The sequence below is a fragment of the Ascidia mentula genome, chromosome 5 (genome assembly GCF_947561715.1).
Source record: "Ascidia mentula chromosome 5, kaAscMent1.1, whole genome shotgun sequence".
NCBI lineage: Eukaryota > Metazoa > Chordata > Ascidiacea > Phlebobranchia > Ascidiidae > Ascidia > Ascidia mentula.
The window spans coordinates 19,845,924-19,863,794 of NC_138570.1; the positions used below are offsets into that span (position 1 = coordinate 19,845,924).

The following is a 17,871-nucleotide window of genomic DNA, read 5'->3' on the forward strand; positions in this document are numbered from 1 at the left end:
GTCAGCACAAAATCCAGGTATATTATTATTTATTCATTATAAAAACCTGGATTACTAACGTCATACATATACAAAATGATAATATTGTCCCATTTCAAATAAAAACACATTAATCATCCGACTCTATACTTTACTTAGGAGTTAACTCCACCAAGGTTTGTTTTTGGTCATTTTTTCTGCCACGAAATTTCGCCAGAATTTTGCCCCAAATAGTGTCAAAACTGTTAGAGTAGAGTATGGGGTTGAGGGCGCTGTTGATTGGGAGAAGAACGATGGCAGCAACTGCGTATGAGATGCTGTCAATCTTAACTCCGCTAAAGTTGACGAACACCATGATTGAAAGAGGAATCCAGCAACAGAAATCGGTGACGATCAGTCGAATTATTTTGCGTTGAATGTCTGCGGATGAAAATTTCCTGATGTATTTGCAGTCAACTGTTTTTCACAACATTACAAAGTGCCAACATCCGCAAGGGTTGATGTAGGTAGCTATTTGACTGCGGATAAAGCTGTCTAACTTAACAATAACATCAGGAATATGTGTTTGTGTCCATTTTGTGACAAGTCATAATTATTCAGGATTTTGTTCATAGAATTGTTTAATGTAAGAAAAGGTTGTCGCAGTGCTACAAATTGAAAACAACAGAGTAAAAGCAAGGGATCAAAAGTGATTCTTACCTGAAGTATTTGAAGTGTTTGAACTTTTCATCCTCATCTTGGAAGATTTTCTCGCTCTTATTATAATCGTGACGTAAGCTCCAGCGACGAAGGAAAATGCCAGGAAGTTGAATATGGAAATGGACAGTGAATATTTCCAGGCTCGATCGTTTTGCGTCACGAACACTTTGGAAATGCACACGCTGTTCACGCTGTAATACCTGTTGCATTGATGAAGATATTTAATCTTAAACTGTAACATTTTGAAACGTGCGCACTCACCCGACGTATTTAGCGACACGAAGAAAGTTTGATTCGGGCCAAACGACTGCCAGAGCTCCTTCCAATCCGTGCCACGTGGTGGCGTGCGTGAGCATGTCTGCTTCGCTACTTGTGATGTTGAAAAAGTGTGGGGAAAAAGTCGGGAGTTTTTGGACAAAAGACTTTGCGTCCTCGATGTGGACGGTCGCACTGCTGAAGAAGGGGTTGTCCTCGAGTATCGCCCTCTCAACGAATGTGTCTTCGAACCGTTGGGAAAGTGGAACCAGTGCCAAGGTCAAGGCCAGTGTCCACGCGCACACGACAGGTATCAACATTAGGTGTGGGGTTACGCTTGTCCGTGACTTGATGGGCTAAATTATAAACACAATGTTGTGAAACTATTTTTTGAGAAATCTAAGGTTTGGTCGAATTATTAGGCAGTTGCGAAGTGGCCGATTTTGAAAACCAGCAACGTTTTTAAAAACATTACTTTGGCAAATTTAAAAAGTACAAAATTTTCCCCCAAGTTTCAGTTCATGAGGACTAAAATTTATTTGCGGATAAATCTGTAGGCAATTTTCTAAGCGTAGCCATACGTTATTCTACTTATCTAAACATGCCAAAATGTCACAGTTCGTCAAAATGTTTATTGTCAAAATACCTTCAAAACTAATTAAGTTTTTGCAAAACTCATAGCAAATTTTTAATATTTCTATATTCACTGCAGTAGAGCTCAGAATAGAGAATCTCACTCACATTCGTAACCGCAAAAAGTCGGACGCAAGTGAGCAGAATCAACGTCATCGTAGAAGCCTCGCTTGAAAGCACGACCAGCACTCCCATAGTGGTACAAGAACTACTTGTGAGCCACGACAGAGATTGCGAGCAATAACTTCCACTATATACAGCTCCCGCTATCCCAAGCATTAACAAGTAGATCGCCATAAGGAGATCTGCCACAGCTAGATTCAACACCAGCATGTGATTTGTGATTAGGAGGGGATTTTTGCGTTGAATCACGAACATTCGTATTGCTTTGATTTCGCCGACAGTGACAACCTGTGAGGAAAGAGTGGACGAATTATCAACTTTTGACTGAATATAAGCAAATTTTGCAATCTTTATAGAAATATAAAAGTTATTTGTACGTTGGTGCCAACCTATATAGAAAATGCATCTGTTTTTTTGGTTGTCTTAGCTTCGCATTCATGGGAGTTTCAGGAAAACATCATAGTTATGAAAGTAGGTGAAAGTAAGTATAATGCAAATAAAATAGTGCGCTGAATTAACCAAGGTATACTGGCATGCTGATCGTGCACCGTACATCGCTTTATATTCTTGTCAAAAGTTCAAACAACCGTCATAGAACACAGCTCAGCAGATGTTAAGTTTGCATCTCAAAAAATACTTTAACGTGAGGACATAAAAACTAGGTGACAGTACTGATGACGTCACAGTTTGGACTCTATTATTTCCACAAATATTTGCAAGAAACTCACAGTGTTTCCGACCAAAGCCAACACAGCCATGATCCAGACAACCGTACGAAGTATCGGATTTCCGATCAACTCGTATCGTGAAGATAGAAGGTTTTCGCTGCCTGGAACGACCATGGTCGGACATTCGTCACTCCAATCTTCACAATCACCAACTCCATTAAACACCTTGAAGTATGCGAAGCATATGACGTATATAGCTGTGTGACGTCACGGTATAAAAGTATTGTTGTTGTGATTTTGATGACGTAACAAAAAGTATACTCGTACGTCACAATTATAGTGGGGGTACATTTTTATGCTCTGCATGTTTGCACTTTTTTTCGCGGCATAATTTGTCAAAATCCTGGCAAACTTATTGTGGTAATTTAAGTTGAAAAGTGACAAAAATTTCGTCGTTTTAACTTCACCACGGGTGCAGTTGTGCCAGAAAAAAGTTGAGCTGTTTAATCCCACTGTCACCTTTCTGCCTCTAACAAACAACGGATTTCCGCCTTCGCAGTAAAACCTCTGGTCGGAAAGTGAGCAGTTTCTCTCGTCCTCCGCATTGTCGCAATTTACCACAAAATCACAAACCCGGGTTTTGCGGATGGAAACCTGGGCAGAAAAAAACAACTCAATACCATGATTGTCGCTAAAAATAATTTTCAATATCAGGTATAAATGTCATCAAAGACAGCTTGGATCCAGTCTCGCTTCTTGTGAGATTTGTACCCTCAACCCAGGACATTTATTGTATAATTTACCGACTGTTATGCACATGCTTTACAGGATTAACTGAGGGAGCTCACCGGGAATATTGAGCGTTTTGTGATCAAGTAACAATATCAAAGGGTGTGGACAGTATAGCGATCTGCCATGGTAAAGTGTGGATTTCTTCCTACCTTCCTTCCTCTCAGTGCTGAGCAGTAAAACCTATTTGTGCACAACTCGACCGCTTCATCCGACCCATCGTCACAGTTCTTGTAACCGTCGCACACTTCACTGTTGCCGATGCTAATAAACGTTGCTCTCCGACTTAAACATGGAAATCGTCCGCGGCAATTGAGCTCATCCGCAAAATTGACGTCACAAGTCACCATTCCGTCGCAGATTCTTCTCCCGCTGAGTTGAAATTGACGAACTTTCTGGGTTCCGTTCGGATAAAAATCCTTAAAAAATTGATTTTTTTACATTTCAGTTCGAACGAATGAATGACAAAAAAAGTGACGATGACATTTACGGCGAAATTATTATTTCTGGTAATTTTTAAATAGAAGATCGCTTTGACGCTGATCTCCCATCACTCTATGTGAGGTATTTGGATACCTGACAAGACAGGACAGATCCATCGGCACCATCCAGCAAATATGCTGTAGTTTTGTAATCCTAATGACATTTTTCTCTCATTTAACATAAACAAACTATTTTCAAAAAGAACCATATCATCTATGGTACGACAGAAGTGACCTGGAGTAACCCCGGCGGATTGTACGTAGGTGGTTTCCCTGATCACACATACAGTATCTTTACTTACGTAAGCTTCACACAAGACACTTCTTATCGCATCGATTGGTTTTGTAAAACTTGGGTCGGTGCAGTTAAAACCGGACGAGGGCGCACACTTTGCACGACATTCGTCCGCCGGATAACCGGGAGGAATATCCCAGGTTGCCGATTTTTTGGCCGGTGGAGAACAATCGGCTTTTTCATCACATATCCGACCGATTTCTGATACACAGGGTCTCGGGCATCTGTGACGAAACAATTGAGACAATCACTCTTACTTCTTCAATACGTATTCGAACTCGTGTTAACTACTTTTTGCATTTTTTTTTATTTCCAGAAAGCTTTAGTTTATATCTCGTTCCACTGTCTCAGAAAGAGAAACAATTACTGAACGAACAAAGACATTTTTTTTTAGATGTTCGTTACAACCTCACCTGCATTTTTGCTCCTTAAATTTTTCCGTCCCCTCACGGCATGGCAAAGTTCCTCTGCAGTATCTGAACCTAAACAACTTTCAATTTTGAAAATCTAATGCTTTCACAATGGGTAAAACAACTTTGTAAAATATTACTTTAAACCACAGGTTAATAAAAGTATAAATTTGGTTGACAAGTTCGTGCACTGCTCGTACAGCTGTTGTACAAGCCAACTGGCTTATGGGAATTTTGATAAACGACTATTTCAACAAAGTATATCTTCTACAGTTAGTTGGACAATGTTTTTTGAATATAAAGATCGCCAGATACGATGTTCAAAATAAACGCACCATTCGTCTCTCTTGTTCTTGCAATTTGTCTTTCCATCGCATATTTGAGAGCGTTTAACGCAAGTAGATGAGTTCTTGCCGTTGCAGGCTATCTCCCCGACCATACACGGGGATGACCCAACTCCGGTTCTACAACACAAGTGCTGGTCACGTGCTTTGGGATTAACAGCATACAAATATAGTCGTACTTTTGTGGAGAAAAGGTTCGTGTTTTTATTTTGTTGCAGATTCGCGGGACTTTCTTATCGCAGAGGCATTCGTCCGATAGATCGGGACAGTTAAAAATGACGTCGCACACCTTGGAGCGAGGAATGACGGTTTTACCATCCAAGCACTGGAAGCATTTACTCGTGTCGAGAACAGAGTTGACTCGCCTCATATCTCTGTGAAAAGTACAAAAGAAATTTATCGAAAACTAAAAACAAAACAAGCAATTCTAATCGCTGCGTTTTGAGCGAAAAGTCAGTGTTTTTTTAACCGCTGTTTTTTCTAAAACATTTTTAGCTGAACTCAAAGTAAAATAAATTAAAAAGCTCACAACGTAACGCGTTTGACCGCAGGTGACCCTGACTGACCGCAGGTTAACCACATATATTATAATTGTTAGTGGGGTGATTATTGAATTAAATGTTGCAACAATAATTCCTTCGTGTGAAGTTGGTCGTTGTTAAACTCACGCTGGTAAAAACTCACACAACCAAACGTGATGTTTTATGGCCAACCCAGTAAGCAAAAAAGTATTAGATTGTAATTAAATTGTTGCTTGTAAGTACAATGAAAATGTTTTCACTTCACTAAAACCTGGCCAGTAACACTTCTTTGGCGTGACACATGTAAAACTTCAACGTCAATTTCAAATATTGCCCTAATAATGTTGCATCAACGCTTGTTATAGTAATATTTAAAAAATACAGCATATCACGTGTAACGCATATATAAGCCTTCTACCTTCCATCTACAAAAGCGGACGTGTTTTTGTAGCAGAGATCAAGTCCATCGTCGCAATCCTTCACATTGTCCCATAACAGCTGCTGGGGAAGACGGCAAAATTTCCCGTTTCTCACACATTTGAACCCGGCACCGTTTTCCCATTCATCGTCTTCAGGGCATCCGTTGCACGAATCACCATCACATACAGTTGTACGTGGAACGCACGTGTTGCTGTTCTGACATTTGTAATAATTCGTGCAACCTACGTCACAAGGCGTTGAACCTTGACACGAGACTGTTCTGTTGCAGAAATAGTCTCTGTGCAGCAGACATGTGTTTTGGTGAGTGGGAACTGTGCAGCTGAACAAGAATACAACGGGTAAATGGCAACGAGTTTAACACAAAAACTTTCAAATCGTAAAACGTATCTGTTTAGCTTGCAAGTATGCACTTACTTCATGTGATAATTATTGTTGTTTGTGTTGTGAGTCAACTCATCGCTACCATCCTCGCAATCCGGCGATCCATCACAGAATCTGGCGGCATCGACTTTATTTCCGTCGTTGCAATAAAAATCTGAAACAAAAAAAATTCATTGTGTGTGCAAGGTTAGCGTGGGTGGTAGTGACGTAGCCAGACCAGACCCTTTTGTTACGGCTTAACTTGTGGTCGACAATCTCAGCAACGAAAACCCATTGGTTACAAGCCTTTTATACCAGGATTTTCCGAAAAAATGCAGCAAAGTCAAGCACTTTGGTGCTGTGAATGAAACTGTAACAAACTATTTTCAACCTTAAACATTCGCTTGGGCTCAGTTAACGAAAAATGGAAATACAAATTTGGCTCAGACGCTAATTCCCTGATTCATCTTTTTGACTTACGTTCGTCCTTGGTATTGCTAACCCTTTTCCATTTTTTTTACTAAAGTTTTTGTTTCAAAGGCGTGTATAGTACAGAAATTTCTGCCTACATAAATACTGTGTAGTTTTTACTGTAGTCACCGAAACAAATTGAAAACAGGACCTCTATGTAGGTTTCTACTTACACATTGTTGCCTGTTGAGCAGATTTGCCACATAATGCAATTAACAGGAGAAGTTGCAGCAACCTCACGTTGGTTTTGATTTGCATTGTTTTATTTGTCTAAACACTGGGAACCTATCCACCCTCCAGAAAGTGAGCATTAAAACAACCTGATAAGTCAAATCTGGTAATACAGAGTGCCACCAAACGTTTGTAATGAAAGTGTAAACAATGTTACAAATATGCCCCAAACCAACAGTGGTTGGTGTAGTTTTTTACGGTATTATGTAATAAAGCTTTCAGTTTAGTTGAACTTTAAACGAATTCTTTCGCCATATCAATACGGAAATCATGCTCAGTTCACCAAGAATCCTGCTGGCTTTTAAGCAAACTGTCGCTTGTCGTTTTGTCAAATAATGCAAGCGGTTCAATCTCGCTCTTATAAAAGGTCGACTTTCTCTATACGTCAATGATTGTTCCTAAATATAATTTAGCCGAAAACATGCACTTTGTGATGATGACTAGTATATTATTGCACTAACGCACTGCGGAACTTCACAGTGTTCGACCCAAACCGGCCAAACAATAAAACAATTAATAATCTACACAGGATGTCATGATACAAATATTATTCATCATTATAATTAACTCGTTTTTCACCCTAACTTTGAACACGCGGTGATGACGTCACCCCACGTACGTGATTTTAATTGTTTATGAGAATGTGAATCAAAAACAACCTGGAGCGAACCAACTGTGAATCAAGTTGAATCAGGGTTTCAACCATTTATGAGCTGTCCACAGATCGCTTTGTGAAATTTAATATATATTATATTGATACGGTGTGCGATCAACAGCCTGCCAGGGGCTTTTGGTTTTAAATTGATACAGTTTTTTTATTATTTTATCACTTTCCCAAAAAGCTTTCCAATCACCGTTACCAACACCCACACATGCGCAATACAAATTTCTACAAAAAACCTGTAACTACTCCATATACAAACATGCTTACAGTGTGAGCTTAATTAATGGTTTGGTGGGATCCACTTCCTATTAATTTAAACATCAACAGCGTTAAAAAATGATGGAGCCAATGCTTACAATTATACGCTATGTATTTGTAAAAGTTGTCGGCAATGACAGTTGGTTGAATGCAATTGATTTTTAAATGCCGCGTTGTGTATTTTCTGAAACAATGCGAGACTCGTATACATTTTTCACAGAAGATAAAGAATTCCTCACCAGACCACTGTCAAAATGACGTCACTTTCCAGAAACTGGGGCTTTCCCTGTTGTGATTGATGTGAATGTTGTTTATCGAGTAAACCCGAGTGTCGAAGAGCTTGTGTAGAAGTGGTTAAAGATGTGTTTCCGTGTAGTTTTAACATATATCTTCTGTTGTATGGCGTTTTTGCATCTAGTGCTTCGACACTTAGATCAATGGAATCGTCATAGCCAGCTTCTGATGTAGAACGAGGTTTTCGAGAACGAAACTTTTATAAAATAAATAAACCTGATCTGTTTATTTCTTTAATTGAGTGCATGCTGATAAAATTTGTTTTCTGTACAAAAATTTTTGGTATCTGGTTTTGAAAATGTGACCTTCATTTGACCTTAATCCAACACTGATTTTGTGTTAAGAATCCAAACTTACGTCACGAGAAGAAAGAAACCTGCTTCGCAAGTTAAAACCTCGCGGCCAATTTCAAGTGGAGTCGAGTCGGGAATTGGAAAGTTGTTACAACGCTACATAAAGTAAGAACATGCGGACGTGCACAGCAACCTTCAAGCTGTGGAGTTTTCTGTTAATTTTCATGCTGTTCACGTTGGCTTACTATTCTATCACCGTGCGGTACCCTATCATGGTTAGGAAGCTAAAGGAGCATAACTTAAATACTTCAAGCAGTTTCAAGGTGAGTTGCACGTTTCAAGGTGAGTTGGACGTTTTTAGCTCTAGTTTAATTGCAAGACAAACTTCGGCACTTTTCTTCCAGTATAAAGTTTAGTCTTTACATAGGGAAGGCCATAACTAAGATTATCATTAGTGCAACTATTATATCAATGTTCAGCAGCTTGACTTACGTAGTCACACTATTTAAAGCAATCTTGGCACCCAATTTTTCATAATATTAATGTTTTTGAAGTAAGTACGTAGATTGCACAACGCGTGTCAATGCCAATCTTCCATTGTAAACGCAACCAGGTTGAAATTCAGCACATGTAGCTTTATCCTTGCACGCACTTGATGTACGACACGGGCCACGTTCTCGTTCTGTTTACGTCTGCACGTCAAGAAACGTGAACTGCCGTGCCCTCCGGATATCCACGCACACGTGACCTTTTACTAAACACCAGATTGAATTAGAGTTGTTTCAAATACGACTTTACTGAACATTTCTTCGTATGAGGCTTGGATTTCTTGTGGTTGTGGTGCAGATAATGGACTTTATGTTTTGGTATTCAAATATATTATCCCTCGTACGAATGTACTCCATAAACTGTCCGTTATGTAAAGCAGAGGCTTTTATATATATAGATGTAGCTTTGCTTTAAGATATAGCAATGATTAGAAGCAATGGTTGGTTACACAAGTAACGCTGTGCAAGCAAAGTGCTTGTAATATCATTAGACGCAGTATTGCATTTTTAGGTGCCTTTATTGCGCAGCTTGTGCCTCAATTCAGCATTGGATTGCGTAGTATTTAATGTATGGTAACGGGGATAGTTGAGTACGATACTTGAATAAGACAATAAACTATTTTCCGCTCCTATCCACAATCATTTTGCTTGCTCCCCAAGGGGAAGCCCCCTTGATGTAACATCTGAGGTGTTGGTTTTCTAAATCACGTGTTAACATTTGCAGGAAAGTATTGACGCCCGTGAACTTTCGACTAAAACCAAAGGTACGGAACAGGTGGGTCATCGAGGTTTGTGAAAATACGGAAATATTATTGCGGTAATTATTGCCTATCTCAGCGCGTACCTTGTTGCAAATCATTCCAAATTAGCACTGGTGATAAACGCGGTAGTGTTCGAAACGTCTGCTCAATAAAAAGCATAATGGCTTTGGAACTTATATTCAGATTAATTCACTCCAAGTTTTCCGCACCTAATTATTAACTTTTAATAACTAAAAATAATAACTTTTATTTGTAACCACCTTTCAATTAAGATATGCAAACACTTGTTGTCAGACAGTTCTGCTTCTTTGGTATAAACCATTCGGAATGAAAAGAAAAGACCAGATCTTGAACGGATGTGGGGGTTGCCTGCTCACCGACGATCGAAACAAAGTAAGTATTACTTTGGTAATTATATATTCGTACTTACAAACTACAATAGCGGACAATTTAGATCAAACCAACTTGACAAATTGAACGAAATAAGAAAATTCACGGTGAGGCTTGAACTCACGACCCATTGCACATTGGGTATCTACTTAATTTTCATGAGAAAACATTTCACTGAGTGCAAATATGTGACGATACGCTGGTTGCAACACACATATGTAACACATTTGCCACTCTTACCAGCAGAAGAGAGTGGTTTAGTTAAGGGAATTCAGCCTCCGGGACAATCCATTAAGGCAGCTGTAGCCACTATTACTATTCCACGTACTGACCCCAATCGGATTTTCTTGGTTATTTGCAACCAGACCAAAACCGGGCTTATGGCTACCAACCGATCTTTAGCTCCACCTACCGCAACATGTAATACTATTTTTGTTATCACGTTTTTTTCTGCCTCCACTCCCTTTACAAAACTGAAGCAATTTTCAACTTTTAACTCAAAAACCACTTTTGTCAAAGAAAAAAGCTTTGCCTTAAAAAAGCTTTGAAATAAAAAGGTGAATTTTGTCAAAATAACATTTAGTGCTGAATTTTAACCTTTATAATTTTCACCTGTTCAACTGTGTTTGTGTCACAGTTAATAGGGGACGGGGTGAAAGTGGTGGTGATGCATTATCGTGAATTCAACATCTCTGATCTTCCGAGAGAAAGGTGAGATTGAAAAAATGAAACGTCACAACCCAACACAAAACTTCATGCCAGTCGAACTTGTTTCTGTTGCTTCTTGTCGGTTGAAAACAAGCAGCGAGCTGCTATAAATTATGGCATAAACTTCTGTAGTGAAATCCTGGAACTGACAAGAAGACCAGTGCAAATTTCACAGTGTACCTTTATTAAACATTTTAAACTATTTTCCAACAAACAATCAAAAAAAGCGCGCCATGAAACAAATCAAAAAAAGTAGAATTAATGCCACAATCGTGACCAGGACCAGCAGTCCTGTGGGCATACAATTGGAACGAATCGGGCCCTGCAGTTTACCAAGGAGAATAAAAAAAGTCAATGCTGCGTTCGTTTAGAGCAGTGGTGATGCCGGGTAGATGGGCGATAGTGGTAAATTTGGAGGAAGAAAGTGCGATGTGAAAATAAATAACTTAGTTTTTTATGCAACGCTGCAATTTATTGATATTACGCTTTAAAAATAGTAGTGACGGTTAAAAGTCCATAGTGGGACTTACACGCCAGAAACGATATCCAGACACCGGGAGGAGTAGGCCATATCTCAATTATTCGTTCCTGGACCTACAAGGTCAAGAAATATTACCAGCTTATCCGAAAAACGTTCAACCAATTCTGTAACACAAACATTGGTTGTTTGGTGTTGGTTAGCTGTGATACGATTACATTTTTTACTGGGTTTCAAAAAAGAGAGTGTATTGTATTAAAGGTGCATTTTAACTGTAATGTAATCGGGGGTATTACCAGTAAAACTAAGACACAAAAGTTTCATTATAAAGTTGAATATAAGTAATAAAGTTAAAACTTGCATTTAGTCCATGTGCCAACAAGTTGATAAAAACTTTTCTAGGTCTGCAAATCATTTGTACGCGTGGTGGGCGATGGAAAGTCCGATTACGATCAGGAATTCATTTGATATGAATCGGTTGAATGGAATATTTAATCTATCCATCACACACAGGTATTAAAATAATTTATATGTGTGAAAGGTTGTAATAAACAGGAGACAAAAGTATTGCATTTTCTTTTCTATAAAACTAGGAGGAATTCTGACGTTTGGTCGCCATACGCGAGCTCAACGAGTTCTTATTTGATGATAAACAAGGGAAGCAAACCAAAGAACGTTGAAGAATTGGACGCACTCATCAAGGAGAAAACACACCTTGCTTTGTGGGTGGTTTCAAACTGCAACATAAACCGAGGTGCGATTGATCGAATGAGATACGCGACAAGAATGATGCAAGCCGGCTTCAATCTCACATTCGGTGGAAAATGTAGCGGCAGCAAAGTTCGACGGGAGTTCAACAACACCAAGTTTAAATTTTACTTGGCGTTTGAGAACAGCTGGGGATGCAAGGATTACATCACTGAGAAATTTTGGCAAAACTCCCTTGCATCCATGACTGTGCCCGTTGTGCTCGGCGCTCCCAAGGCTGACTACGAAGCTGTGGCTCCTCCTAACTCCTTCATCTACGCTCAGGACTTCCCAACTCCTGAAGATCTTGTAAAATATTTGGAATACTTGAACAGAAACGACGAGGAATATAAAAAGTATCTCCAGTGGATGACTATGGACATTTCAAAAATGCCACTTTACCAGCAGCAGACGAACTTCTGTGGGCTGTGTTCATTTGTAAAAGGCCTTAAAAGAGGGATTGATGATAGTTTACTTCCAGTAAATAGCACTTTATCACATCACCGGTTTTCCCCGAAATCCTGGTTTTACGGAACTGAGAATAGGGCTTGCCTTTGGCCATCTAGATGGTAAACACATTGCTGCACCTCAGCACTTTGGCAAGAAGAGTGCTTGCCAATAAAGTGGTGATAAGCAAACTCTACTTTTGGGAAATCAGGTAACGCCTTTTGGCTTAAAAACGTTCCTTTGTACTTGGCAGCTGTTTCGCTTGCATAGACGAAAAAATTTAAATAGTTTGGGAATGAAGCTGAAAAATTTGACATTGCGAACTACTGATTGCACTGTGCACTGCTCCAACACTAGGTTTCTTTGTCTTTTGCGCAACTTTAGTGGCAATAACCTAACTATATGAAAATATAGTTTTGAGTCTGTTGTTGCATGGTAGCCTTATTATGTTTCATGTAAAAAACAACCTTAAATAGAAACATGGCCGTTATTCTAGTGTTAATTATAGAGTAGTTTGCTAGTATGGATTAACAGACAACAACTTGCATTCATTCATTTAGTTGTTGTTTGGAAATGAACAAATGTACTTTTTGTGCCCTGTATCAAACCTGATTTCCATATTTTGTGCACATTCACCTACTCATTGACCATCCACCCAGTTATAAACCATCCACCTACTTTTTGACCATCCGCCCAGGTTTAGACAATCCATATAAAAATCCCTTATTGACCGTCCACCTACTCATTGACCATCAAGACACATATTGGCCATCCACCTATATATTGACCACACACCTACAAGATGACCATCCACCTACATCTAGCTACTTATTGACCATCCATCAGTCTGTTTAACCAGCAAAATACTAAAATTCAAATTGTAATTTGTAATGTACACACACATGACAAAAAAACGCAAATGTAAGATACACAACACAAGGCGGTGGTCACAAAAAATTATTTACCCAAGCATGCATTTTGAACAGTCACAATTATAATTTACTATTTACATAGGAATGCGACAGCAAAGAAAGTTTGGAAATACAAATCTGATTACTTAATGGCATGTACACTGCCAGACAACAACAAAGACAAAGTACTAACATTGATTGTTGTTTCAGTACAATACAAGGAAAAGTACATATCCATGTCCATCGCTCAATGTTTTACTGCAAAACAATATTTATGCTTTCTTGTTTTACTAATGGTATAAACTCTTTGTTTGCCCACTAGCTTTTTGCATTTTTTAGCTTTTTTATTGATTGGTGTTTTCATTTTTAGTCGTTCATATGCACATTGGAGGTTTTTCAGTGCTTGCACGCTGTTGCTATTTGCAAGTTGACATTGACCAATAGTAAAATAGCAAAACGCCCGATAGTAAATATTGGTTTTGTTCAAAAATTTGAGACAAGCAAGAGAATGGTGTAAAGCATTAGTAAAGTCCCCCCAGGCAAGGTAAGCTGCTCCCAACACTGCATTACAACTTGCAACAAGTTTCAAACATCTCCTATCATTTGAAGTGGAAAAAACTTTTCTTGTAAATTTAAGTGGCTTTTTCACATTTTTCACTTGCTTTAATTTGTAATAGCAGCAAGCTAATGTGACAGGCAACTCAATGGCACCAGGGAGAGACTGAGCATCATCCAATGAATGTACTTTGTGTCTATGTTTAAGTATTGAAAAACATATCTCCAAACATTGTGCTGCTTTGTGGTAAAGACCTTGTGCAAAAAGGGTGTTTCCACTCTTACTGGTCATCTCATAGAGCTCATCCAAATATTCGAAATTCTTTGCTTTCATCCATTGTTTACTTGCTGCCGAAAAGTGTTTTACGAACTGCTCATGGTTGTTTTCACCACTGTGAAGTTTCCCCACACCAAAATTACAATGTGCCACAATGTCACAGTCACAGTCATGAACAGGTTTCTCATTGCTATGTAAGACAGCCAATCCTTTATTGAACCACTCAACTGCACTTAAAAGGTGTTTCAGTTCACAGAAGCAGAGACATACAGAAAGGTTGGTCTGAGCTGTTTCGCAATAATTGATATGCTTTTTACATCTATTTTCATTTCTAATCTTTTTGGTGTACAATATATCACTTATTTCTGTGAGTTGGAATTGCAAGATCATCAACCATTCGGAATGATCTGTTTTTCTAAAAAAATCATTTGCTTTTGCTAAAAAATTGACACATAAATCATATTTCCCTGTCTGAATATAAATATGGATGATGTGTGTGTAACATGTTCCGATACTGGCCATGTCATCACTTGTATGTTCTGGTAGAGCCAAAAACTGAACCAGGGCTGCTTCCAATGAGGGAAGTGCCATGCTATTGTCAGAGAGGTCACCCACAGCTATTTCTAATTTACATTGTCCCAGTTTTCGGTGATCAAGAATGGCTGGGTTATTTTGCATTATCTCTGCACATTGTACATAGTATGGAACGGCTTCACTGTCTTCATTCCAGTTTGAGAATTGTTTTGCAAGCTTGTAAGAATATTCCAACTTTTTGGTAGCTGTTTCTGCTACCATTGTCAAGTTATGCAGCAACTCCTCTTTTCTTTTCTTGTACAGTTGTTGAATGGAGCTGCAAAACATTCTATCCTTTTTATACTTCTCTAAATCTAGCTGCAGCAAGTAGGATTCCTCAAGAAGTTTATTCTGTCCCTGTTTAATCAAAGCATTTCCTACATTCCTTAAGTTATCAAGCAAATCATCCACAAACTCCTCACTTTTGTTTATTTTAAGTAGCATGCTCAGCAAGGTGTCATTGATAAACTTTGTTTTCTGTAAGTGTTTAACAGAATTATCAAAATGTCTCATGGAAACTTCTAGTTTGTTCTTTTGCCAATAAATCTCACCAAGTTGGTTGTGACATACTGCCATGAATCAATTCCAGAGATTCTGATGATTAGAATTCTTACTTTGCTTTGTTACTATGATGAATGTCAGTGTTTTCAGATAGCCAGACAATGCCAAGCCGTCTTTTTGCAGCTTGTAAGCACATGCAGCTTTTCGCATAAGGCACATTACAAGCTTTTCATCACTTGGCAAAAACAAGTCTTGCTGTGCCATACTTTCATAAAGATCATAATATTTTGCTGCCTCTTGGTAGTTCTGTATTTCATCGAGGGCTTCAGCTAAATGAAAAACTGTGCACTGCTTTTCTTCTATGGATGTTGTGGTTTCCAGTAAAGTTTTCTTCCTCTTTATTGCCTGTTTCACATGTGCAATGTATGAAGATTTGTTAATATCATCTACTGATGTTAGCTCTTTGCCGTTTATTTGTAAGTTTTTCTGAATCATGTTGTTTCTTGTCAAGCTCAATGCTGATTTTAGTTTTTAGTTTTTTTATCATATTTTTCGTAGTTAATTTTTCGCCAGCGTGCACTTGCTTCTTCAAAGTGATATAAACTCAACTCGTAGTTTTCTTTGATAAAGTGAAGCAAACACAGTCCCTTATGGCATTTGGCAATGTGTATGTTGTCTAAGTAATCTAACTTGAAAGGTTCTTGTCTCTTTAAAAGGACAGAATAATGAGCCAAAGCACTTCCAAAATAAAACATTGATTCTGGTATGTTCTCACATTTATGTTGACAGCAAGCAATTTTAACTTTGGTCATCACAAATACTTGTATTTTGAGAGGAACCAATTTGTTTTCATACATGCTAAGGAATTCCTGATAATATTTCAATGCCTTGCAATGATTTTGGGTCCTTTTGAAACAATTGGCAAGTTTTAAAACTTGCTGGTGTTTTTTTGCTATATCTTTTATCTTTGGGTTTTTAGTAAGGCGCAGAATCTTCTTCCTAATAACAATTTCCATTTCAAGGTATTTCTTTTCAAGGGAAGTATTCGGTTCTTTATACTGAGCTTCATGTACTGCTTTTTCAATAGTCCTAGCAACAGCTGAAAAACACAAAGTTAGTCTCTATGAAGAAGCATCTAACTTTGTAAAACTTATGCACTTATTATAATTAAAAGTATTTTTTGTTGCCTGTGAAAGTTACTTTATAATATTAACGTTTAGAGAGAAACTAGGTAATCATACAATTATTGCCTTTTTAATATTTTTAGGGCTATGTAGCACTTGTTTCCTTACTTTCCAAGGTAATGCTGCAGTTTGGAAGTCTTTGTGCAATTTCAAAGATCTGTAATGCTTTTTCGTACTGTTTTTGAGTATAGTGAAGGTAAAACATTGTGTGAAGACAATACATTCTTTCTTCAACAAAATCCTCAGGCAACTGCTGTAGGAGCCTCTTGCCTTCTTCAATAGCTTTATTGTATCTTCTTAACCAATAGAGAATAGTCAGTCTGTTGAACTTTCCCAGATCAAATATGGGTTGATCCTCATCTACTGAACAAGCTGATTTCACCAATGATTGTAATTGTAAAAGTGAATCAAAAAATTCTTCACTTCTCTTGTCTCCCAACATGTGAAGTATTTTATATGCCTCAGACCAATTCATTGCATCAAACTGACCTTTTCTTTTTGTGTAAAGTCTAAGGCGTGCTTCACAAGCAAAAGACAAAGCTAACAGAATATATTCCATTTGTGTTTTGTTGATAATATTCTTCTTCTCCAACTCACGTACACTCTCAAAAGATGAAGAAGGTGCAACGTCATGTATTTTGCCCAGAGCAGCAACAAAGACACTTGTACTGCGATAAATAAAACGCTTCACATCAAACTCCTTTGATTCCATTATTGATTGTAAATCATAGAATTCAATTGTCTTGTGAAAGTCAGAAAATGAGGCTGGGGGATTAAATTTTTGAAAATCTCTTTCTATGCTTTTTTGTATGTGAGTATTTTTTTCCTCGGCTGTTTTGCTGTTCATACTGTGAAGCTTGTATTTTTTGTAAATTGCTTTTGAGCCATAAACAAAGCAAGAGTTTTCGAGAACCTCATCCAAATGATATCCATTTTTGATTGCTACATCACTCTTTAGATATTCAAGCATTCCGGACACTGGTTGAATTAACTCAGTTCTCCACGGTTTATCTTCAGTTTCATCTCTTCCAAGTGGAAATTTTGATGCATAAGGAACCATGCCATCGAATGAGACACCTCTTGGTGTGTGTTTGTCGAAAAACCAATTGTTTTCTTTAACTTTCCAGTCATTAATGTGTGGAATTGTTGCACAAGGAACAATGGTTTCACCCAAGTTAATGATGATTATGTGAAAAATAACTGAAACCCATCGAAAGTATTCTAGAATTTCTTCATAATCCTTTTTTTTATCGACATTATCTTCCAATAGATAGGCGTGTAAAAAAACAGGGTATGGGGTTATTTCATTTCTTGCCAAAGATCCCATTCCCATCAGGGCATACTGACATGGTGGAGTGCCCATGACAGAAAGACAATAATCCATTATGTCAGACATCAACGACTTGTACTCTTTGTTAATCAGTTTCTGTGTTTTTTCCATAATTTCTACAGACAATTGCACATCAAATTCTGGTTGCTGATCCAATGACACTATTTCTTGCTGCGGATCTGGCGATATGATTTGATCAAGGGAAGCTTTTACATTTTCTCTCAAATGTTTTAGTTTTTTGGAAACATCTT

The 17,871-nt window shown here is 38.1% G+C and overlaps 2 protein-coding genes across 2 annotated transcripts; one reads left to right on the plus strand and one right to left on the minus strand.

Annotated features, from left to right (window-relative positions):
• Window positions 1–130: 130 nt before the first annotated feature.
• Window positions 131–6,728, minus strand: LOC145903160 (uncharacterized). Its single transcript, XM_082991233.1, has 14 exons — window positions 6,644–6,728; window positions 6,054–6,174; window positions 5,617–5,958; window positions 4,857–5,051; window positions 4,669–4,797; window positions 4,337–4,405; window positions 3,931–4,147; window positions 3,299–3,565; window positions 2,877–3,011; window positions 2,418–2,582; window positions 1,675–1,977; window positions 940–1,289; window positions 679–878; window positions 131–399 (listed from the first exon to the last, which is right to left on the minus strand). The coding sequence occupies exons 1-14, from the start codon at window positions 6,726–6,728 to the stop codon at window positions 131–133; spliced, it is 2,847 nt and encodes a 948-aa protein (XP_082847359.1).
• A 3,090-nt stretch (window positions 6,729–9,818) lies between these two features.
• LOC145903497 (4-galactosyl-N-acetylglucosaminide 3-alpha-L-fucosyltransferase FUT6-like) lies at window positions 9,819–12,788 on the plus strand. The gene is made up of 4 exons (XM_082991582.1): window positions 9,819–9,912; window positions 10,547–10,620; window positions 11,498–11,608; window positions 11,689–12,788. The coding sequence occupies exons 1-4, from the start codon at window positions 9,847–9,849 to the stop codon at window positions 12,413–12,415; spliced, it is 978 nt and encodes a 325-aa protein (XP_082847708.1). The 5' UTR covers window positions 9,819–9,846; the 3' UTR covers window positions 12,416–12,788.
• Window positions 12,789–17,871: the final 5,083 nt, after the last annotated feature.